Source organism: Schistocerca cancellata, chromosome 2 (genome assembly GCF_023864275.1).
Source record: "Schistocerca cancellata isolate TAMUIC-IGC-003103 chromosome 2, iqSchCanc2.1, whole genome shotgun sequence".
Lineage (NCBI taxonomy): Eukaryota > Metazoa > Arthropoda > Insecta > Orthoptera > Acrididae > Schistocerca > Schistocerca cancellata.
The window spans coordinates 809,755,232-809,780,406 of record NC_064627.1 but is presented as its reverse complement, the minus strand read 5'-3'; the positions used below and the strand labels follow the sequence as shown (position 1 = coordinate 809,780,406).

At 40.4% G+C, this 25,175-nt stretch overlaps 1 protein-coding gene across 2 annotated transcripts in view; it reads right to left on the bottom strand.

Moving 5' to 3' along the window:
- The window catches only part of LOC126162679 (WD repeat and HMG-box DNA-binding protein 1), a 169,611-nt gene that overhangs the window by 123,745 nt on the left and 20,691 nt on the right, over window positions 1-25,175 (bottom strand). For both annotated transcript variants that reach the window (XM_049919332.1, XM_049919331.1), the window contains exons 3-5: window positions 21,902-22,053; window positions 21,716-21,824; window positions 8,752-8,991 (exon numbers count right to left, since the gene is read on the bottom strand). In XM_049919332.1, coding sequence (XP_049775289.1) covers window positions 8,752-8,991; window positions 21,716-21,824; window positions 21,902-22,053 — 501 coding nt within the window. The remainder of the gene's footprint in view (window positions 1-8,751; window positions 8,992-21,715; window positions 21,825-21,901; window positions 22,054-25,175) is intronic.

Here is a 25,175-nt window from a genome sequence, read left to right as displayed (position 1 = left end):
ACACTGGTACCCGTATAACATCCAGATGGTTCAGCAACTGAAACCTCACGATCTGCTGCAATGTTCTGAATTCGTTCTTCAGTTTCTGGAACAGATTGAAGTTGATGACATGTGGTCAGGCAATATTCTATGGAGTCACATTTTACACTACAGGGTGTAATGAATACGGCGAACTGCCGAGTTTGGGATACTGTTAAACTGTGTGTTGTGTGTGAAGAGCCACTGCACTCGTCATATGTGACTCTGTGGTACAAATTCACAAGCATCTTCAGTCTCAGTCCACTCTTCTTTCAAGAGAATACACCCAAAGGGCCTCTCAGGTGTACCACGACTCTGCATGTTATCGAGCCCTACTTGTATGGCATTTTATTCCTGCTTTCAAAGAGTGCAACTGTGTGGAAACCAGCACTTTCATGCAAAATGGGGCAGATCTGAATCTATGTGACATTTAGCTTTGGGGATATCTAAAAGAATGTGTTTACCAGGGACACGTTCAGTCTCTACCTGATCTAAAGGCCAATATACTGGAACCCGTTGCTCAGATTCCACTGAAACTGCTGTCAGCAACTGTTGACCACGTCAATTTTCGGATGCAGCATCTTGTCAACGTTTCCTGTGCTCATACTGAACAAACTGTGTGAGTGGTGGTTAAAAATAATAGCAACATTATGCCTTTCTCACTCGTTTGATTTTTTTCTGCCCACGTCCCACTTCTAATCCATTACATTGCAAACATTTCTATATGTCTTTCTCGAATTGACAGGGCTAGATTTGCACCTGGTGGCCAAAATTGGAACTACTTTTTTTCCAGAGCAAATTGGTTCCACATTAAGCCATCAACAAAGTTTCACTGTCATACAATAATTACAGCCCACTCTGGACCTCAGTGAGCAGCCGCACTTATAATATAACCACCGAGTACCTGCCACCCCTCCCTCCCACTTTCATAGCCAGCAAACTGCTAGCTCCCTCCGAGCTGCTATCCATCCACCCCCAGTTCCATTCCCTGCCTCCCTCTCCTCCTACCCATCCCAACACACTATCCCCACCATAACCAGTCCACCTGCTGAAAAATACAAGGGTTACTCTCATAGTAATGCCTCCTATTTTTTTGTGGTGACTTTAGATGTCCGCACCAGATGTCATTGGTGCAGTGCTAAAGCTTGAACATTCCTCTTTCATTTTCACGTGGTTCCTTTGTATGTGGTATTGGCGGCAGCAGAGGAGTGTTTCAAAATGGAGTCTGGTGTAGACATGCGTATAAATGTGTGATTGAATTCCTCACTGCTGAAGAAATTGCACCAATTGAAATCCATCGTCGCTTGCTAATCGTGTATGGAGACAATATAATAGACGTGAGCAATGCGAGGCAATGGGTATAACATTTTCAAGGTGGTGAAAAGGGTGTGCATGACAAGCCACGGCCGGGTCAACCCTGCACAGTTACCATCTCCCCCAATGAGGAGCATCTTGATCAACTCATCTGTTCTGATCGGTGGAAAAAAACCTGAGAATTGTGTGTCGAGCTAAATGTCAGCTGTAATGTCTTGGAAACAATGTTGGAACATCTCAGTTATCGCAAAGTCTGTGCGAGATAGGTATAGCGGATGCTTATAGAAGAGCAAAAAACTCATCAAATGGAAATTTGTCAGGACCAGTTGGATCAATACGAAAATGAATATGACAATTTTCTGAATAGCATTGTCACCAGGGATGAGACATGGTGTCACCACTACGACCCGGAATCCAAATGACAGTCCACGGAATGGCAACATGCGAATTCTCTGCCAAAGAAGAAATTCAAAACACAGCTGTCTGCAGGCAGAGTGATATGCACAGTTTTCTGGGCTAGCCACGGTGTGGTTCTTTTGGATGTTCTGGAGCCTGGAGAAACTGTCAATTCAGCAAGCTACAAGATGACACTGACTACGTTGAAAGCCGGAATTTCCAGGGTAAGACCAGAGAAGAAGACCAACTTTCACCTGCAACATAACAACACCAGGACCCACACCAGCTTTGCGGCCACACAACTCATTGTAAAATTCGGCTGGACTGTCTTACCTCATCCACTGTACAGTCCCAATTTAACACATTCAGACTTCCATCTCCTAGGGCCTCTGCAACATGAACTACATGGCAAACATTTTCAAGACTCGGATGCTGCTGTCAAAGCTGTAAGAAAGGGGTTAGCCTCAGCTGGTTCTGACTTTTAGAAGTGTGGCATGCAGGCCCTGGTTCATCACTGGCAAAAGTGCGTAACGAATGGTGGTGGCTGTGTGGAAAAATGGCAGTCTGTAAATGAAATATTGCTTTATTAACTGTGTTGTTGTGATTTATGTATCTCCTGTAGTTTCCCTGAGTAAAAATACGAGGCATTAAGGTCAGAACGACCCTCATAGCACTGGCACTGTTAGTCAAGCCCGCACCATGTAGAGGCATAGGAGTGTGTGTATGCCCCCCCCCCTCCCTCTAGCCCATCAAAGGATAACTCCAAAAGCTAGCAAATTTTGTTTCATGTGGGTCCATTGACAACTCAATGTTTCTGCTTTTCGATGAGTGGTCTCCTTTAATCCTAAGATATACAAATATATATGTAATATATAAAGGGAACCATCGTTACCAAAAATCTTGAAAAGTTCTTGACCAATTTACTTCAAATTTTTACAGGACACTAATAAACATTCATGTGAACAAAGGCAATATATATTTTTTAAACGACGAAGTACATATTTTCTGTTAAAACTGATTGCCAAAAAGAAAATGCTGTGCTTTACTCTGTTGTAAATGTCTGTTGTTTTATTTTTATCTTGCAATCAGTTTTCACTACAATAGCAGAGCATTTACACCATTAGAAAACTGTTTCTCCCATACATATTCCCTCTCCTTATACATATTAAAACTGAAGAAACTGCAAAAGGTAGGAACTTCAGGAGATGGGACCTGGATTAATTGAAAGAAACAGAGGCTGTAGAGAGTTTCAGAGAGAGCATTAGGTAACTATTGACAAGAACGGGAATGGGGGGGAGGGGGGGGGGGGGGGGGGAAGAAATACAGTATAAGAAGAATGGGTAACTTTGAGACATGAAATAGTGAAGGCAGCAGAGGATCGAATAGGTAAAAAGATGAGGACTAGTAGAAATCCTTGGGTAACAGAAGAAATATTGAATTTAATTGATGAAAGGAGAAAATATAAAAATGCAGTAACTGAAGCAGGCAAAAAGGAATACAGACGTCTCAAAAATGATATCGACAGGAAGTGCAAAATGGCTAAGCAGGGATGGCTAGAGGACAAATGTAAGGATGTAGAGGCTTATCTGACTAGGGGTAACATAGATACTGCCTACAGGAAAATTAAAGAGACATTTGTAGAAAAGAGAACCACCTGAATGAATATCAAGAGCTCAGATGGAAAACCCGTCCTAAGCAAAGAAGGGAAAGCAGAAAGGTGGAAGGAGTATATAGAGGGTCTATACAAGGGCGATGTACTTGAGGGTAATATTATGGAAATGGAAGAGGACATAGATGAAGATGAAATGAGAGATATGATACTGCGTGAAGAATTTGATACAGCATGAAAGACCTTAAGTCAGAACAAGGCCCCAAGAGTATACAACATTCCATTAGAACTACTGATACCCTTGGGAGAGCCAGCCATGACAAAACTCTTCCATATGGTGAGCAAGATGTACGGAGACGGGTGAAATACCCTCAGACTTCAAGAAGAATATAATAATTCCAATCCCAAAGAATGCAGGTGTTGACAGGTGTGAAAATTACCAAACTATCAGTTTAATAAGACATGGTTGCAAAATACTAACACAAATTCTTCACAGACGAATGGAAAAACTGGTAGAAGCCAACCTAGGGAAGATCAGTTTGGATTCCATAGAAATGTTGGAACACGCGAGGCAATACTAACCCTACGATTTATCTTGGAGGATAGGTTAAGGAAAGGCAAACTTATGTTTCTAGTATTTATAAGACTTAGAGAAAGCTTTTGACAAAGTTGACTGGAATACTCTTTTTCAAATTCTGAAGGTGGCAGGGGGAAAATACAGGCAGCAAAAGGCTATTTAAACTTTGTACAGAAATCAGATAGCAGCTATACGAGTCGAGGGGCATGAAATGGAAGCATTGGTAGAAAAGGGAGTGAGACAGGGTGCAAGGATGCAAAAGAATAATTTGGAGTAGGAATTAAAATCCATGGAGAAGAAATAAAAACTTTGAGGTTTGCCGACAATATTGTAATTCTGTCAGAGAGAGAGCAAAGAGTCTGGAAGAACAGCTGAATGGAATGGACAGTGTCTTGAAAGGAGGATATAAGATGAACATCAACAAAAGCAAAACGAGGATAATGGAATGTAGTCGAATTAAATCAGGTGATGCTGAGGGTACTAGATTAGATGATGAGATTAGATGATGATTGAAGTAGTGCAGATATAAAATTTAGATTGGCTATGGCAAGGAAAGCATTTGCGCAGAAGAGAAATTTGTTAACATCAAGTATAGATTTAAGTATCAGGAAGAGAGTAGAAGCTTTCGAAATGTGGTGTGACAGAAGAGTGCCGAAGATTAGGTGGGTAGATCAAGTAACTAATGAGGAGGTACTGAAAAGAATTGGGGAGAAGAGGAATTTGTAGCACAACTTGACAAGAAGAAGGAATCAGTGGGTAGGACCCATTCTGTGGCATCAAGGGCTCACCAATTTAGTGCACGAGGAAAGTGTGGAGGGTAAAAATCATAGCAGGAGACCAGGAGATGAATACAGTAAGTAGATTCAGAAGGATATAGGTTGCAGCAGTTATTCGGAGATGAAGGGGCTTGCACAGTATAGAGTAGCATGGAGCGCTGCATCAAACCAGTCTCTGGACTGAACTCAACAACCACAACATACATTTTTTAAACAAAAATTCTAAACTCAACAAAGTGCTGCTTTGTTTTTTTCCTCAAAAGTTGGTTTTCACAGAAAATAAAAAAGCATATTTATGGCTTACCAGCTTATGGTTATAATACTACCACAGAATATCAATCTGCAATAACGATAAACAACGCTCAACATCAGACGGGGTGGGGGGGGGGTGGGGGGGGAGTAGATGAACAGCGAGGGAGGGGAGGGGGAGGTGATGGATAAAGAGAGGAGGAGGATGAGGAGGACAGAACAATGGGGGGCGGGAGGAGAAGATTATGACCCATACTCAATTCTAACACATACTTAGCAATTGTGAAGCATTTGCTGGATTCAATATTAAATAAAGTTAAGTGGCACAATTTGTATGATCAGCAGTTCCATCTGGCAAACATTTCTTTAGGAACTAGACTACGACAACATTCGAAAGTGTTGCCTTTTATCATATTATTCATTAATTTGAACCTCTGCCACATATTAAAACATTTTACAAGAGTGGGATTTGAACTTGACAAGCTGTCTGCACGTAAGCATTCTACAATGATCATCAACTTTAATCTGTCCATTCTTCACTTCCACAACTACAAATTCCACAGAGGCCTTTTCTATGACTACCACCTTTAAAAAAAGAAATACGTAATGCAATGGTTTAATAACCTGGGGCTAATATCTAGGTTTAATCTTTAATTTTGCACCCCTGAGTGTCCTTCAGATATCTCATTGTGAGAATGTTCCATGAAATACAGGAAACTACATTATAATAATGGGTTTCTAAAGTATTTATAATTTGCCTTAAAAGTTGTGTAATAAAATGGTCTCATCACCGATTCCAAAGACTACTCTTAATATATATTTATTTGACACTCAGTTACCTCTCTTAATGCCTTTAAGCTCTTAAGTCATTCATTTAACTGCTTCATTACGTAAATTTACGTCTATATGGCCTACTTCATAAAATGAAAAGTAACACACCAGAGCAGAAATAATTATTCCACATACAGTGGATAGGCAAAATAATGCAAACAGTGGTAGTAATGGGATGGTTGTGTTTGATAGTCAACAACGCAGGTTGTTTATGAGTAGTGCACACTTCGTATTTGCATTCAAAGGCCAAAGTCAATGTGCAATGAAAGATCTAATACAGTTCCAGATTTCAACTATCATGACAGTCTACAAAAAACATGGAAAGACATCATCGTGTAAACGTAATAGTGGGTGCAAATCAAAACTAAATAACAGAGATGGTCGTACACTGTCACCAACTGTGTCAAAACAACACTAAACTACAGTGGCTAAAGTGACTGCAGAGCTCAATAGACATCTTCGAGACCCCAAATCTATAGACACTGTCTGCTGAGAACTCCATAAAGCGAATATTCATGGACAAGCTGCTATACCAAAACCATTAGTAACGACAACCAACACAAAGAAGCATAAAACATGGTGTCAGGAGCACAAATCCTGAACGGCTGATCAGTTGAAACACGCCATATGATCCGACGAGTCAACGTTTTCATTATTTCCAACACTGGGCCAGGTTTAAGTCTGGGGAACCCCAAAAAGAAGCCTACAATCCTGATTGCCTGATTTCAACGGTTAAGCATGGAGGTTGAAGTGTGATGGTGTGGACAGCCATGTCAGGGTATTCTGCTGTTCCCATCATTACCCTCAAAGGCTGTGTTACTGCCAACAATTATGTGAACATTTTCGGTGATCAGGTGCACCCCATGATTCAATTGTCGTCCCCAACGATGATGCTATATTTTGGGATGATAATGCACCCATTCACACAGACAGGACAGTACAATTGTGGTATGAGGAGCACGCAGCTGAACTGCATTGTCTTCCCTGGCCAGCACAATCCCTGGACTAGAACATTATCGAACATCTGTGGACAGTATTGGAGCACTGAGTCCAGAGCAGATTTCCGCCTCCTTCGTCACTACAGGAGTTAGAAGAGGTTCTGATCTGAGTATGGCACAGCATTCCACTGCAGACTTTACAATCATTATATGCCAGTATTCCAAGAAGAATCGCAGCTGTATTATGGGCAAATGGGGGTCCAACCCCTCATTAATACGCCGTTCCCAAGTAAGTACATGTGTTCGCATTATTTTGCCTATCCCCTGTATATGAACTTCATAGCACTGTAAAGTGTAATGAAATTAGGCTTGCCATGACAGCAGCTACATTTAAAGAGTTAAGATGCTCAGAAAACAAAGATGATAAAAATGTCAAATATTTAAAACATAATGATGAACAATCATAATTTCTATGAAATAGAAATAGGAGAAAAATTAAGAGACAAATAATGCCTAAAAATAGTAAACAATGAGCACCTTGGAGTAACTACTGGTCCATAAACACAGATTAGAATTTACAAGCGAGACACTTAAGCATTGTGGCAGGAGCAGCAAAGGCATTGCTGGTAGATCAAATGAGGGTCAGTGCAGGCCTGGATGCTTTAGCTCAACTTCACCCTTTGATGACTTGTCAGTTTCACTTAGGAAATAGGATGATAGTTTTCGGTTGGGGTTGGTTTGTTTGGGGGAAGAGACCAAACTGCGAGGCCATCGGTCTCATCGGATTAGGAAAAGATGGGGAAGGAAGTCAGCCGTGCCCTTGCAAAGCAACCCACCCGGCATTTGCCTGGAGCAAATTTAGGGAAATCACGGAAAACCTAAATCAGAATGGCCGGACGTGAGATTGAACCGTTGTCCTCCCAAATGCGAGTCCAGTGTGCTAACCACTGTGCCACCTCACTCGGTGGTGGTTTTAGATAACCGTCTGCACCTACATCCATACTCTGTATGCCATCTTATGGTGTGTGGCAGAGGGTACTTATGGTATCACTATCTTTTTCCCCCTTTCCTGTTTTATTTGCAAATGGTGCAATGTCCCTGTCTTTCTTGTTGTGTTCATTTCGTAAGACATATGTGGAAGTAATATGTTATTTGGCACTTCCCAGAATGTTCTCTCTCAGAATTTCAATACAAAACAGATTACGTATTTACAGTACCAAAACTGAAAGCACTCTATGTTGTTTGATGTTTCTTTGAACAGTCAGCAAAACACAAGGTTGTCACTGAGTTGGAAGAAGATGGCCTGGTTTAAACTGCTGCAACCAAAGCATGTGAGTTTTACAGTTATGCTTAGCTGCCACAGGTGTCCGGCTACCCTTACTATTCCCAAATACACTGCACGTCAAGTGTTATGTTTACAATGAGACACAAGAGATTGTCTTAAATTTATCACTATGAAACAAATATGTCTGCTTGCTGTCTCCCACTGGCTACTTAAAAATATCTGCCAAGACACAGGTTGACATTCCTGTCACACTTCACATCACGGCTGCACACTCTGCTCAACAAAAAACCTAAGTACCAAAACAGGTCCTTCTTCCAATATTTACTAATAAAACTGATTTTAAAAAACCTCTGAGAAGAACAGTGCAGTAAGATATCAATATTGATATGATCTCAGAGCAAATTTCTCAATTTACAGATAAGAGTCTACTGAAATAAACCTCTAAAATTGATTACAAATGTATGGTACACTGCAATATAAACTCAGATTGCTGGCTGTCATCTGCAACACACTACTGTTCCCACCATCTGGGCACAGGGAGTTCAGATGATAGAAAACTGCACACAAAATTCAGTGATCCACATTCAAGACTGGCACATTGTTGTCAAAAAGATTCAAAAACAATAAGGTGCTTTCAAGCTGTTCATTTTTCCTCTCTGAAGCCTGAAGCTAATTCTTTATCTTTATTAGGTAATAATTCTTCACAATTTTATCAGTATGAGCCATCAATGGAGTAACAACAACAACAAGCAACTAACCTTTCTCGCCTTCTCATCTCCCAGTGACGCCACCTTTCGCCAGGATGCACGCTCATACAGTCGTACATTACGATCCTCAGGTAAGGCCAAATAACGGCCAGAGGTAGGCTGCCAAGATGGTCGACAGAGTACCTCTGTTGTGTAGAAAGAATTGCTCACCGGAATACACTGCCAAGTGTACTCTGTCTCTAGTGTATCCAGGGACCACACTCTTGCTGTTCCATCACAGCTTGAAGATACCTGTATTAACAGAAGGCAAACAAACAGATATTGTAGGGCACTAAGTCAGAAGCATAATCTCCCCTTTACTTCTCATCACACTACAAAGTTAGCAAACAGATTCAAGATGGACATCCCACTGGGCTGTTGCTCCAATACCACTTTGACCAATCCCACTGTGCTGTTGCCCAAATCATACTATGACCATACAATATACAGGATGTTACAAAAAGGTACGGCCAAACTTTCAGGAAACATCCCTCACACACAAAGAAAGAAAATATGTTATGTGGACATGTGTCCGGAAACGCTTACTTTCCATGTTAGAGCTCTATTTTATTACTGCTCTCCAAATCACATTAATCATGGAATGGAAACACACAGCAACAGAATGCAACAGCGTGACTTCAAACACTTTGTTACAGGAAATGTTCAAAATGTCCTCCGTTAGAGAGGATACATGCATCCACCCACCGTCGCATGGAATCCCTGATGCAGCCCTGGAGAATGGCGTATTGTATCACAGCCGTCCACAATACGAGCATGAAGAGTCTCTACATTTGGTACCAGGGTTGCGTAGACAAGAGCTTTCAAATGCCCCCATAAATGAAAGTCAAGAGGGTTGAGGTCAGGAGAGCGTGGAGGCCATGGAATTGGTCCGCCTCTACCAATGCATTGGTCACCGAATCTGTTGGTGAGAAGCGTACGAACACTTCGACTGAAATGTGCGGGAGCTCCAACGTGCAAATGTTGTGATGTACTTGTAAACGCACATGTTCTAACAGCACAGGTAGAGTATCCCGTATGAAATCATGGTGGTGAATCGAGGAAGTACAGTACATACTGACGGAATTAAAATGAGCTCTAACATGGAAATTAAGCGTTTCCGGACACATGTCCACATAACATCTTTTCTTTATTTGTGTGTGAGGAATGTTTCCTGAAAGTCTGGCCGTACCTTTTTGTAACACCCTGTAAATATACTGTGTATTCAGTATTTCAGTTTTCATTTCTACGCTGATTCACAAGTCCTCAGGGGCTGGAACTGTATTGAAAATCTCTGGGACCACATAGAACAACACATCATATGTCAGGAGAGCTTCCACACAATACAGTGAATCAAAGCTACAAAATTAGTTCAGTTTCAACCCTAAAAAGCACTGCAAAACTATTTTCACTGCAGACAATAACCTTGTTGCAAACATTTTTCCATCATTCTTTACATTTACACAATTCCAAAAAAACTGAAGATAGCAAAAAATATCCCACTATTTCAGAAAGTGGACAATCTAATAACTGATAATAACAGTGTTTAAAAATATGAGAGAAAGTTGCATATAGCTGTGCTGTGAATAACTGAAAATTATATGACAGATGGCAAGACTGCCGTTAACATCAACTGGTGATACTAAACCAGTTTCTGTAATAACAACTGCAACCATTATCAGCCCTAGTGGCTCCAAAATCACTACCTCGTGACCCATTCAATGCATTTGCATTTTTGATGAGGCTAAAGAAGACAAACTACTGTTTCAATAGCCTATGGGAGAACTTAAAAGTGTTCCACATAACTTATTCAGGAAGTATCTTTCATTTCTTGGGCAGATCTGAGATTTTTTTGTTATATAAACTGTCTACTCTTGTAGATCCTGTATCCTTGCCTTTTGAGAGAACACGCGACTCAAACTATCATTTTTGTAATTAGGCTTATATTGTTCCATCTAGGCTAAAATTTTGTGAATGAAAACATTGTCCAGGTAGGCTCTATAATACAGTCCACCTGGAGCAGGTTTTTATTCACAAAACTCACTGAGGCCGTGGCTCTCCACAAAAATAAAATTTTAAGATAGACTAAAATTGCTTTCAAACAAGAATATATCCAACATATTATATCATGATTAGCAGTCCTTCACAAAGTAAGTTGTAAATGTGCTTTTACCTGCACTCAAATTCTGTTATTTTTAATGTGGAATTATGTATGCCAGACAAAAGAATCTGCAGTGAATCCTTGGAGTTGTACAACTCTTCATTAAACGAAATACTCCAAATCATGTGAGTGGTTGACAAGTGTGGACTATAGAAAGCCAGAGCTAACAGGCAGCAAAAGTTTCTGAACTCCATTTGTCTAGCCAGCACCACTTGCACATTTTCTCACCTGAAGTCAGACTAAGCAGAAAGTTCTCCAGACTGAGCACCATGCCCTCAGCAATCAGCACGAAGTACAAAAGCAATAAAAAAAGTCTGCAGTATTGTTTCTTGCATGAAGATAACTGCAACAGGTTTCTACCTTATGGTGTGTGTGTGTGTGTGTGTGTGTGTGTGTGTGTGTTTGTGTGTGTGTGTGTAAAAGGAGGCGGTGGTATGATGCAACTAGTGGGTGACACAACAATTACAGAACACATGGTCAATTTCATTAACTCAAAGAACACAATATTATCCATGCTCTGCAACCTTCATAAACTCTACATCTCACTTCATGTTGATGAAAAGTGATTCAAAAGATGTTCTGCATTACTTGACCTATGACCAAATAAAGTTTTTGTCATCCTAGCAAAGGAGATACCGTTTGTACATTATTTATCATAAATTAAGCAGGCTTACTGGTTAGACAAGCCAGTACTCAGCCCTAAGGCCAAACTGATGACCCAAATGTAACATACGTTTGCCTGATGAACAAATTAGAGGAAGTACTATTGCAGGATGACAGAATATCTAACAATGACGTAACATACGCTTGCCTGATGCACAAATTAGAGGAAGTACTATCGCAGGATGACGGAATATCTGACAACGACCAACTCTGCTGTGTTCAGACTCGCTGTACAATTACCACCTTTCTGGACTCAGAAACCAGTGCTCAAGTTCAAGCCAGTTTATTATATTCAGGAATGGCCACTGATGCTACCAAGTTTGCACTGGTCATGAACCAACTCAACCATCGGTAAACAGCCAAGTTGCAAGATGGGAATATTGCACCATCAGAGAGTAATCCCTACAACCAGCTGAAGGCAGAGCTTATCCACCGAGTATCATCTTCACAAGAGAAATGCCTCAGCCAAGTTCTGATGCAGGAGAACATCAGCAACTATAAACTGTCTCAGTACTTACAGTACTATTAGCATTTTTCCACTTCTGAAGAACTGTTTTATGCCAAAGACATTTTGCAGAAAAAAAATCCAAAAGCAGTCTGTAGTCAATATTATAACTTCCCTTTTGCACCACTTTGCCTTCAGCTTTAGCTATTGGCACATCAACACCTCCATCTCCAAGGGCCTTTCATTTCTTTATGTTGAACTGCTTTATTAACTTCAGCAACATTAACTCTACAAAGTCATTATTTTCATCACATAGTATCTGCATTTCTGATTCGACTCTTTTGTCTACACAAACATTTGTAGAAGTCTCCGAGTGTTTGTACAATTTTCTCTCTGTTGTTATTGTGCAGTCTGCTATTGGCACTGACGAAGTGATGGTGTTTTGTGTCTACTGTCTTGTCTTTTTCATACTCTTTACTATTTTGATATTTTTGTTTAACTTTCTCTTTAATACTTGCTTCATTCTATGTGATATCTTCTTTCTCTTTGTCCTCTTAGAATATCTCCAATACTTTTTGTTGTTTTCTGAAGTACCTTTGTTACATAACTGCCTCTATTATTTATATCTACATAATATTCAACTTCTAAGATGAGGTAATCATTGCTTAACTTAATCTGATAGACCATCTTGTTAATAAATTCTCATAAATTACATTTTGGATTTGCTGCCTGGTAGCAAATCTGTTCCTTTCAATCTAGCTTTCTTTGTATGTATTTTTACTCTTTGTCTTTGAAATCTATGAACACTTGCAATTCGAAAGTGGTTCTGGTATATCAAATCCTGTACAATTTATTTACTGTTTAAGAAAATGTAGTCAATATCATTTTCATCCTGCCTGGTAAATCTCCCCTAACCTGGGGATCTGGGTGACTTTTTCAAACTCTATTCCTTTTCCTAAACCTCTCCAGTCCTTTTTCCTTCACCACTCTTCCTTCCCCTTCAGCCAATCTGCCAGAATAAGAAGCCACTTGCTCCAGAAACTTGTAAACTGTAATACCTTTTAAAAGTATGTTCTCATGACACTGCTTGGTGATTACAGACAATGCATCGGGCATCTAAAAAGCAAATACTTGTGCCAAAGTTACACACACGAGTCACTAAAGTGAATACAGTACAACAGGCATTCGTATGAAATCGTAAAATTTGTGGTGACAAACCGATCTGTAGCGTAGCCTGAAATCTAGATTAGGTTGAAGGGTGATAAACTGATTGAAAGTTGCCATTGCCAATGAATGTGAATGTGAGAGAGGCTGAGTTGCCAGTGCTAATGAATGTCAATGTGAATGTGAGAGAAAGTTGTGCTAACAGATTGACCTGTAGCAAGGCCTAATGTTTATTTTCCTGCCAAACTTAATTGGTCAATTGTATCAAATTAGTTGCTTATACACAAACCCACACACTATTTTACCATCAATTTGACTAAATTATGTGAAGGATGTAGGAACTTTTATAGTATTATATGATCTAAATACACCAAGAATGTCTAAACAGCTTTCTAGTAAATATGTTCACAGAAACCGCAACAGAAAATCTATACACACACTCTATATGATTCAAGGACTTTAATAGCATGCGTTAATAATCTACAAGAAGTTCCATATATCTTGACCAACTGAAATAACTTTTCGTCCAGAAGCAAAATAAAACATGTATTAAGAAATTGTTGCTTAGCTACCATGGGGGACACCAAATAGCATGATTGTATTTTTTGTAACTTTTTTTATTATGAAATAAACAACAGCAGTATGTCTTTTTTAAAATATGACACTATTTTTTACTTTTTAATCCACTTCCTCTCTTCAAGAACTGTTCACATGAACATGACTTTATTAAAAATGTGACACAAAACTGACACTCACCTGTGCCACCATACAGAGAGGATACCAATGGTAACATAACTTATCCACATGCTGGAGTTGACAGTAAACAAATGGAAATGCAAGGGAAATGCACACCAGTCATTCTGTCAAATGTCTTCAGTTGAAGGTTTGTGTGTACTCACTATGTGTTCCAATGAAGAGAAGGGAGAAATGCTACATATCATTTAAAAGTGCTACAGTACTCTACAACATGTACCCTTATTGTAAATAGGACAAAACTATTGTAGTTATTGTTCTGCTAATTTACTTTCTTGTGCATTTTCGTTGTGTTTCTATTCATTTACTATCAACTCTACAAGTGGACAAGTTACGTTACCCCAGCTACATGCACTGTGTGTTAGTACAAGAGAACCAAAGTCACTCTCATGTCACATTTTTAATAATGGTTCATTTATGTGAAGGGTACACAGTGATACATTTTTGAATAGGTCCTTAGTTTAATGCCTGTCGTTTGCTTGGGGATGGGCAGGATCAACAGTGCTGACTTGTGATCTGTCAAAGGCAGTTGACTGTACAAATCACAAAATACTTTTAAGTAAATTAGAATAATACGGTGTAACAGGATACGCTGAAAAATGGTTCAAACCCTATAACTCTGACAGAAAACAAAAGGTGTCAATAAGGACACATGTTTAAGCTATCAGGCATCATCCAACTGGGAACCAATAACATAAGGTGTCTCCCAAGGTTCTATCTTAGGGCCCTTACTTTTTCTCGTGTATAGCAATGACCTTTCATCAGTAACATCACCAGATGCCAAGTTTGTTTTGTTTGTACATAATTCAAACATTGCTATAAACAGTCAATCAAATATAGCCTTAGAAAGGTTGGATACTGAAAATTTCATAGACATTTGTCGCTAAACCTTGAAAAACTTACTACCATATTTACACGAATCTAATGTGCCACTGAACGTAAAGCGCACCCCAATTTTAAAAATTATAATAATAATAATAAAAAAAAATTGACACATCCCCAGTATGGTATTTTTGTATTGTTGAAATTTATTTTACAATGCTAATTTTATTTCAAACAATAGTCAATGCATACATGAACTTTAGAAAGAACAATAATTTATTTTTAAGTTACTCATTATGGTAATAATTGAAATGTACGTTATTAGAAAAGAACACTTAACTTGATTACCAACATGGCATACAAAGAAACATACTGTGAACTACAGGCATTACTCACCATTATGCACTAATGTCATCATTACTGGAATTCTTCGAAGAGTCTACATCAGAAATAGACTCATTTCCTCCTTCCCAACCATCCTCCGTGTCATTCCAGAGCATATCATCTTCACTGTCGTCCAGAGTATTTGAAATACAGCATTTCTTGAATGATTTTATGATCATTGGTGCTTCGATGCAAGTCCAGGCAGCCGAAACCCAGTGCACAATAATATAGGGTGCAGTACGTTTAATTTTTCCTGCCAGAGTTAGTTCACGATTTGATTTGCAAGACCATTTTTCTGTACTGTTCCTGAACGTAACCTTTGAAAGGTTTATTTATACTAACATCCAGGGGTTGTAATGCAGAAGTCATTCCTCCACGAACGATAACAAGGTCATTGGGAAGGCTGTGGATCTTCTTTTTGATGACATCAGTGAGGTGATCACAAAATGCATCACGACAAATCATTGATGGTTGCTTGGAAAGCCCACCAGGAATGAGTTCCGACATGTTTCGGAGCCAGTCAAGCATCAAAGTTTCAGTCATACATTCCTTCTCTTGATTCCAAACAATGACATCATCAGGGAATGGTTTTCCTCCTCGCTTGTAGATTAAAAAAGGGGGAAGTTTGTTCCCGTGTGCTGTGACTGCCAACATTACTGTTAAGTGCTGTTTTTCACACCCAGATGTGATGATGATGATGATGATGATGATGATGATGATTGGTTTGTGGGGCGCCCAACTGCGTGATTATCAGTGCCCGTACAATTTCCCAACCTTTGCTCAGTCCAATATCGCCACTTTCTTGGATGATGATGATGAAATGATGAGGACAACACAAACACCCAGTCATCTCGAGGCAGGTGAAAATCCCTGACCCCGCCGGGAATCGAACCCGGGACCCCGTGCTCGGGAAGCGAGAACGCTACCGCGAGACCACGAGCGGCGGACACACACCCAGATGTTTTGATGGTAACTTTTTTTGTACCCTTCTTGTCAATCGAGTAATTATGTGATATATCAAACCAAACTAGAGTCTCATCAGCATTGCCTACTTGGTCCGCTAAAATTCTTGAAGTTTCTTTTCATAATCCTGTGTAAGCTTTTGGCATATTGTTGTACGATGTCACAGAGATAAGCCCACTCATTTCATAAAGCGATCAACCCATCCTCGGCTAGCCTTAAACTCTTGCTTCGTTATATTAAGAGCTGCAGAAATCTCTTTTGCTTTCTTTTTTTTTTTTTTTTTTTATTTTTTTATTATGGTGTCACTGGTCACAGGTTGGCGATTCTTCCTCCTTACTCAGACGAATTCCAAAACATTTACTTCAACGTCAGGATGTCTTCTTTTGCGAGGTCCAGTAAATTTCTTTCTAGTAGTGGTAGTTGCAAATAATCCCAATTTCTGTTTCTTCCATATGCGAACAATACTCTCAGCTACATTGAACTCTCTTCCTGCCCTTCTGTTACCATATTTTTCAGCATAAAGAATTACTTTAGAATTACTTTATGCTTGAAAGCAGCTTCATGTGACATTCTTCTCTGTTTGCCTTCCATTTTGTGACTACCTCATGCAAACACAATGTGAAGTACTGTAGTAGGCCAACAATAATGAAACGAGGTTGAGAAGTAAAACAGTGCGTTGTAATATACAGGACAGCACCTTTTTTTCAAAAAAAAAAAAAAAAAAAGAAAAAAAAATTGTTCTATTTGAACCCACAACAAAAGGAAATTTCCTCTTGTGGCAGTAATGGACTTTGTTACGATGCCTGCGAACAGAATTCAGAACTGGAAATATATAGCAGCTCTTTTAACTCTATACCAGATATCGTATCTATGTTTTCTTGTTAGAGTTTAATGAATGTTTTGCTACTTCAGATCACATAGGATAAGAAATACAGGTGAATGAGTCGAGTTTGTACGCAAATCTAATGTGCCATCAAATCTTACACGCACACCAATTTTGAGTGCTTCATGTGGTAAAAAAAAAAGTGTGCACTACATTTGTGTGATTACCATACATGCAGTTCACAACTTGTAAAAGGTTTCCTGCTAGTATATGGCAAACAGATAGAAGAAGTTGACAACGTTAAATTCTTGGGATTACAGCTTGACAATAAATTTAACTGACAGTAGCATACTACAGAATAGCTGAAGCACCTAAACAAATCTCTATTTGATTTTTGAATGTTATCAGACATGATGATGATGAAGTCCCATACTCCGTGACGGAGCGTAGGGGAACGATGCGGGAGACCCGCACCGCCGTACTAGGCAAGGTCCTAGTGGAGGTGGTTTGCCAATGCCTTCCTCCGACCGTGATGGGGATGAATGATGATGATGAAGACGACACAACAACACCCAGTCATCTCGAGGCAGGAAAAATCCCTGACCCTGCCGGGCACCGAACCCGGGACCCCGTGCTCAGTAAGCGAGAACGCTACCGCGAGACCACGAGCAGCGGACTTACATATGTGATATAAAAATAAGAAAGCTAGTGTACTATGCTTACTTTCATTCCGTAATGTCATACGGGATCATTTTCTGGGGTAACACATCAAGCCAAGCTGAAGTTTTCTGAGCCCAAAAACGTGCAATACGAATTATTTGTGGGGTGAACTCAAGAATGTCCAGCAGAGGGCTATTTATGGAACTGTGGATGCTAGCTACTGTTTCCCAATATATTTATTTCTTAATAAAATTTATCATTAAAATATTTAATTAATTAATTTTTTTTTTCAAACCAATACTTCAGTTCATGGAATCAATATTAGAAATAAGAATAACTTTCACAGCAATTTAAAGTCACTTCCTTTGGTTCAGATAGGAGTCCACTATTCAGCAATACACATTTTCAATAACATGCCAATAGTCATTAAAAGTTTAACTAATAGTAAAGTTAAGTTTGAGAAGAGTACAGGATTTACAGGTAGCCAACTCCTCCTACTCCATTGATGAATTACTTAGCAGAACCGACTAATGCATGTTGGTGTTGTTGTTGTTGTTGTTGTTGTGGTCTTCAGTCCTGAGACTGGTTTGATGCAGCTCTCCATGCTACCCTATCCTGTGCAAGCTTCTTCATCTCCCAGTAATTACTGCAACCCACATCCTTCTGAATCTGCTTAGAGTATTCATCTCTTGGTCTCCCTCTACGATTTTTACCTTCCATGCTGCCCTCCAATGCTAAATTTGTGATCCCTTGATGCCTCAGAACATGTCCTACTAACCGGTCACTTCGTTTTGTCAAGTTGCGCCACATACTCCTCTTCTCCCCAATTCTATTCAATACTTCATCATTAGTTACGTGATCTACCCATCTAATCTTCAGCATTCTTCTGTAGCACCACATTTCAAAAGCTTCTATTCTCTTCTTGTCTGAACTATTTATTGTGCACGTTTCACTTCCATACGTGGCTACACTCCATACGAATACTTTCAGAAACGACTTCCTGACACTTAAATCTATACTCGATGTTAACAGATTTCTCTTCTTCAGAAACGCTTTCCTTGCCATTGCCAGTCTACATTTTATATCCTCTCTACTACGACCATCATCAGTTATTTTGCTCCCCAAATAGCAAAACTCCTTTACTACTTTAAGTGTCTCATTTCCTAATCTAATTCCCTCAGCATCACCCGACTTAATTCGACCACATTCCATTATCCTTGTTTTGCTTTTGTTGATGTTCATCTTATATCCTCCTTTCAAGACACTGTCAATTCCGTTCAACTGCTCTTCCAAGTCCTTTGCTGTCTCTGACAGAATTACAATGTCATCGGCGAACCTCAAAGTTTTTATTTCTTCTCCATGGATTTTAATACCTACTCCAAATTTTTCTTTTGTTTCCTTTACTGCTTGCTCAATATACAGATTGAATAACATCGGGGAGAGGCTACAACCCTGTCTCACTCCCTTCCCAACCACAGCTTCCCTTTCATGTCCCTCGACTCGTATAGCTGCTATCTGATTTCTGTACAAAGTATAAATAGCCTTTTGCTGCCTGTATTTTACCCCTGCCACCTTCAGAATTTGAAAAAGAGTATTCCAGTCAACTTTGTCAAAAGCTTTCTCTAAGTCTTATAAATACTAGAAACATAAGTTTGCCTTTCCTTAACCTATCCTCCAAGATAAATCGTAGGGTTAGTATTGCCTCGCGTGTTCCAACATTTCTATGGAATCCAAACTGATCTTCCCTAGGTTGGCTTCTACCAGTTTTTCCATTCGTCTGTAAAGAATTCGTGTTAGTATTTTGCAACCATGTCTTATTAAACTGATAGTTTGGTAATTTTCACACCTGTCAACACCTGCATTCTTTGGGATTGGAATTATTATATTCTTCTTGAAGTCTGAGGGTATTTCACCCGTCTCCGTACATCTTGCTCACCATATGGAAGAGTTTTGTCATGGCTGGCTCTCCCAAGGGTATCAGTAGTTCTAATGGAATGTTGTATACTCTTGGGGCCTTGTTCTGACTTAAGGTCTATCATGCTGTATCAAATTCTTCACGCAGTATCATATCTCTCATTTCATCTTCATCTATGTCCTCTTCCATTTCCATAATATTACCCTCAAGTACATCGCCCTTGTATAGACCCTCTATATACTCCTTCCACCTTTCTGCTTTCCCTTCTTTGCTTAGGACGGGTTTTCCATCTGAGCTCTTGATATTCATTCAGGTGGTTCTCTTTTCTACAAATGTCTCTTTAATTTTCCTGTAGGCAGTATCTATCTTACCCCTAGTCAGATAAGCCTCTACATCCTTACATTTGTCCTCTAGCCATCCCTGCTTAGCCATTTTGAACTTCCTGTTGATCTCATTTTTGAGACACTTGTATATTCCTCTTTGCCTGCTTCAGTTACTGCATTTTTATATTTTCTCCTTTCATCAATTGAATTCAATATTTCTTCTGTTACCCAAGGAGTTCTACTAGCCCTTGTCTTTTTACCTACTTGATCCTCTGCTGCCTTCACTACTTCATCCCTCAGAGCTACCCATTCTTCTTCTACTGTACTTCTTTCCCCCATTCCTGTCAATTATTCCATTATGCTCTCCCTGAAACTCTGTATAACCTCTGGTTGTTTCAGTTTATCCAGGTCCCATCTCTTTAAATTCCCACCTTTTTGCAGTTTCTTCAGTTTTAATCTACAGTTCATAACCAATAGATTGTGGTCAGAGTCCACATCTGCCCCTGGAAATGTCTTACAATTTAAAACCTGGTTCCTAAATCTCTGTCTTACCATTATATAATCTATCTGATACCTTCTAGTATCTCCAGGATTCTTCCATGTATACAACCTTCTTTCATGATTCTTGAAACAAGTGTTAGCTATGATTAAGTTATGCTCTGTGCAAAATTCTACCAGGCAGCTTCCTCTTTCATTTCTTCCCCCCCAATCCATATTCACCTACTACGTTTCCTTCTCTCCCTTTTCCTACTACCAAATTCCAGTCACCCATGACTATTAAAATTTTCGTCTCCCTTCACTACCTGAATAATTTCTTTTAGCTCATCATACATTTCTTCAATTTCTTCATCATCTGCAGAGCTAGTTGGCATATAAACTTCTACTACTGTAGTAGGCGTGGGCTTCGTGTCTATCTTGGCCACAATAATGCGTTCACTATGCTGTTTGTAGTAGCTTACCCACAAACCTATTTTTTTATTCATTATTAATCCTACTCCTGCATTACCCCTATTTGATTTTGTGTTTATAACCCTGTATTCACCTGACCAAAAGTCTTGTTCCTCCTGCCACCGAACTTCGCTAATTCCCACTATGTCTAAATGTAACCTATCAATTTCCCTTTTTAAATTTTCTAATCTACCTGCCCAGTTAAGGGATCTGACGTTCCACACTCCGATCCGTAGAACACCAGTTTTCTTTTTCCTGATAACGACGTCCTCTGGAGTAGTCCCCACCCGGAGATCCGAATGGGGGACTATTTTACCTCCGGAATATTTTACCCAACAGGACGCCATCACCATTTAACCATACAGTAAAGCTGCATGCATTCGGGAAAAATTACGGCCGTAGTTTCCCCTTGCTTTCAGCCATTTGCAGTACCAGCACAGCAAGGCCGTTTTGGTTAATGTTGCAAGGCCAGGTCAGTCAATCATCCAGACTGTTGCCCCTGCGACTACTGAAAAGGCTGCTGCCCCTCTTCAGGAACCACACGTTTGTCTGGCCTCTCAACAGATACCCCTCCGTTGTGGTTGCACCTACGGTACAGCCATCTGTATCGCTGAGGCACGCAAGCCTCCCCACCAACTGCAAGGTCCATGTATGTTGTTAATAATATCACATACTAATATTGAGTAAAATCTGACTTCTGTACTAAGTCTGTGCACTAATGTGGTTATTTATAATAAGTGCTGTAAAATGTTTTTTAATTTATTTTTTTATTTGATGGTGCATGGCTACAACAGCCATAAAATTATCATATGCACCTAACTGCACTGAACATTTAATATTTGGTGGCAGGTTTTATTGGAATCTGGAGAAGGTGCTTCCCAGAGGATCCCCTCACTATGGATCAATTGGAATGAAAAGTACATCTAATCTAATCATAGAAGTTCAAGAAACTTACCAAATATTTTTCTGCTGGGTCGACTGCAACAGAGAGAACAGGTGCAGTGTGCCCACTCAATACCTGTGACTGAGACGTGTCCAAATCTGTGATGTGTATCTCCGTGTCACTACAAAATACAATTTGTCAGGTGCTGTCATATGTTTCTGACAAAACAAAATGTCTTACACAAGTTGAATTACTTACAATGACCCAGAAAAGACTTTCTTCCCATTTTCACTAACAGCTACATGGGTCACAGGAGCAGAAAATCTTGTAACAATCTGGTCTCTGTTCGCATCTGGGAAGGTATATGCCTGAACATTATTATTGTCTGTTCCAACATAAAAATAGCTGCCCTGAAACAAACCAGTGACAATGTATTGCCCAAAATTCTATAATATAAAAGTCTAATTATTTCTCAAAAGGCAGTAGGAAAGTTAGGCTTAATTACAACAACTACACACATAATATCTAGACTAATTCTCTTAAGGAAATTCTTTTATAAGAAACAAATTGTGATTCTTCAGTTTTTCCTGGCATATATTCTGGGAGAAAATTAAACATTTTTTTTTTCTCCACCCCTCATTCCTGTGCAAATGTTGTTATGAATATCATATATAAAGCAAATTATTTTCATAAACTTCAATGGCAATGATTTGTTAGTACAAAAAGTTCCAAGCTGCACCATGGTTTAGATTTCATATTAAATTGTAGGTACCCCTATTATTTGCAGGATAAGTTAGTTCAGAGGTTGGAGGAAGGCAATAGCTCATCACCTGCAACAGGACCATGTAGTGTTGAAACCAAATTTGAGATTGAGGACAACTTTACTTTACAAAATTTGCATTATCATATAAGGTGTTATTTAAAGAAAACATACTACTGTTCATATTATTCTCTTCAAACTGCAACCATCTCAGCTGTACAAAAATAATTAGATATAATACTGAAAATCCAGAATGAAATTAATGACAGTATTATGAAAAGCATAGATTGCTACTCATCATATAGAGGAGACACTGAGTTGCAGACAGGCACATCAAAAAGACAGTCAAACATACGAGCTTTCAGCTGAAAGACCTCCTTCAAAAGTACAAACACACACACACACACACACACACACACACACACATTCTAGCACACCCAGTTCACACACACAAGATCACTGTCTCTAGCCACTGAGGCCAGACTGTAAGCAACTGCATGTGATGGTAGAAGCAATCTGAGTGGTGGGGGTAATGGAGAGGCTGGGGCTATAAAGGAGGTTGGGTTGGAGAGGGGGAGGGATGGCAGGGTAAAGTGCTGCTTGTGGGAGCATGCAGAGATGTGGTGGGGACAGTGTTGGGCAGCTAAATGATGCAGCTGGGAGGTTGGGTGGGAGGGGAGGGGAGAAGGGGGGGGGGGGGCTTGGTGGAAAAGATGAGGGAAGGGGGAAGAGAGAAGTAGAGGAGGGGAAAAGAGAGGGGGGGCGGAAAGAGACACTAGTGAATGTGTTGGTGGCTGTATAGTGTTGGAGTGGGGCCTCTACCTTCGTTAGTCCCTGTCCTTCAACCACCTACCCCCTTCCCTACTCATACTCCAGCACTACATAGCCTTCTAGTCCACAAATACCCCCCCCCCCTCTCTCTCTCTCTCTCTCTCTCTCTCTCTCCCTAGCCTGTACTTATCTCCTTTTTCGTCTACCTCCTCCCTCCCCCAGTCTTATCTCCCAACTGCATCTAGCTGCCCGACCTTGGCCCCACACTCCCAAAAGCAGCACTTTACTGTCCCCCACCCCTAACCTGCTTCCTCCCTCCCTCCCTGCCCCAGCCTCACCCCAACCACCCATGTTGCTTCTCCCATCATGCACAGTTGCTCACAGTCTGGCCCCAGTGGCCAGACACAGTGGTCATGTGTGTGTACGAGGGCAGTTCAATAAGTAATGCAACATATTTTTTTTCTCGGCCAATTTTGGTTGAAAAAAACAGAAATTTCTTGTGGAATATTTTCAAACATTCCCACTTCGTCTCGTATAGTTTCATTGACTTCCGACAGATGGCAGCGCTGTATGGAACTGTTAAAATGGCGTCTGTAACGGATGTGCGTTGCAAACAACGGGCAGTGATCGAGTTTCTTTTGGCGGAAAACCAGGGCATCTCAGATATTCATAGGCGCTTGCAGAATGTCTACGGTGATCTGGCAGTGGACAAAAGCACGGCGAGTCGTTGGGCAAAGCGTGTGTCATCATCGCTCAAGGTCAAGCAAGACTGTCTGATCCTCCGCGTGCGGGCCGGCCGTGCACAGCTGTGACTCCTGCAATGGCGGAGCGTGCGAACACACTCGTTCGAGATGATCGACGGATCACCATCAAACAACTCAGTGCTCAACTTGACATCTCTGTTGGTAGTGCTGTCACAATTGTTCACCAGTTGGGATATTCAAAGGTTTGTTCCCGCTGGGTCCCTCGTTGTCTAACCGAACACCATAAAGAGCAAAGGAGAACCATCTGTGCGGAATTGCTTGCTCGTCATGTGGCTGAGGGTGACAATTTCTTGTCAAAGATTGTTACAGGCGATGAAACATGGGTTCATCACTTCGAACCTGAAACAAAACGGCAATCAATGGAGTGGCGCCACACCCATTCCCCTACCAAGAAAAAGTTGAAAGCCATACCCTCAGCTGGTAAAGTCACGGTTACAGTCTCCTGGGATGCTGAAGGGGTTATTCTGTTCGATGTTCTTCCCCATGGTCAAACGATCAACTCTGAAGTGTATTGTGCTACTCTTCAGAAATTGAAGAAACGACTTCAGCGTGTTCGTAGGCACAAAAATCTGAACGAACTTCTCCTTCTTCATGACAACGCAAGACCTCACACAAGTCTTCGCACCCGAGAGGAGCTCACAAAACTTCAGTGGACTGTTCTTCCTCATGCACCCTACGCCCCGATCTCGCACCGTCGGATTTCCATATGTTTGGCCCAATGAAGGACGCAATCCGTGGGAGGCGCTACACGGATGATGAAGAAGTTACTGATGCAGTACGACGTTAGCTCCGACATCGACCAGTGGAATGGTACCGTGCAGGCATACAGGCCCTCATTTCAAGGTGGCGTAAGGCCGGAGCATTGAATGGAGATTACGTTGAAAAATAGTGTTGTGTAGCTAAAAGATTGGGGAATAACCTGGTGTATTTCAATGCTGAATAAAACAACCCCTGTTTCAGAAAAAAAATGTGTTGCATTACTTATTGAACTGCCCTCGTATATGAGTTGTGCCAGCATGAATGGGTGTGTGTGTTGTCCACTTTAGAAGGCCTTTTGGTCAAAACCTCACATGTTTAGCAGTCTTTTTAGTGTACCTGTCTGCGACTCAACATCTCTCTCCTCTATATGGTGAGTAGCAACCTATCCTTTTCGTAATATTGTCATAGATAGAACACCGGATATTCAAAATGATCAAATATGTGATCAATGTTCTGGAGCCATGAATAGTGCAACTAC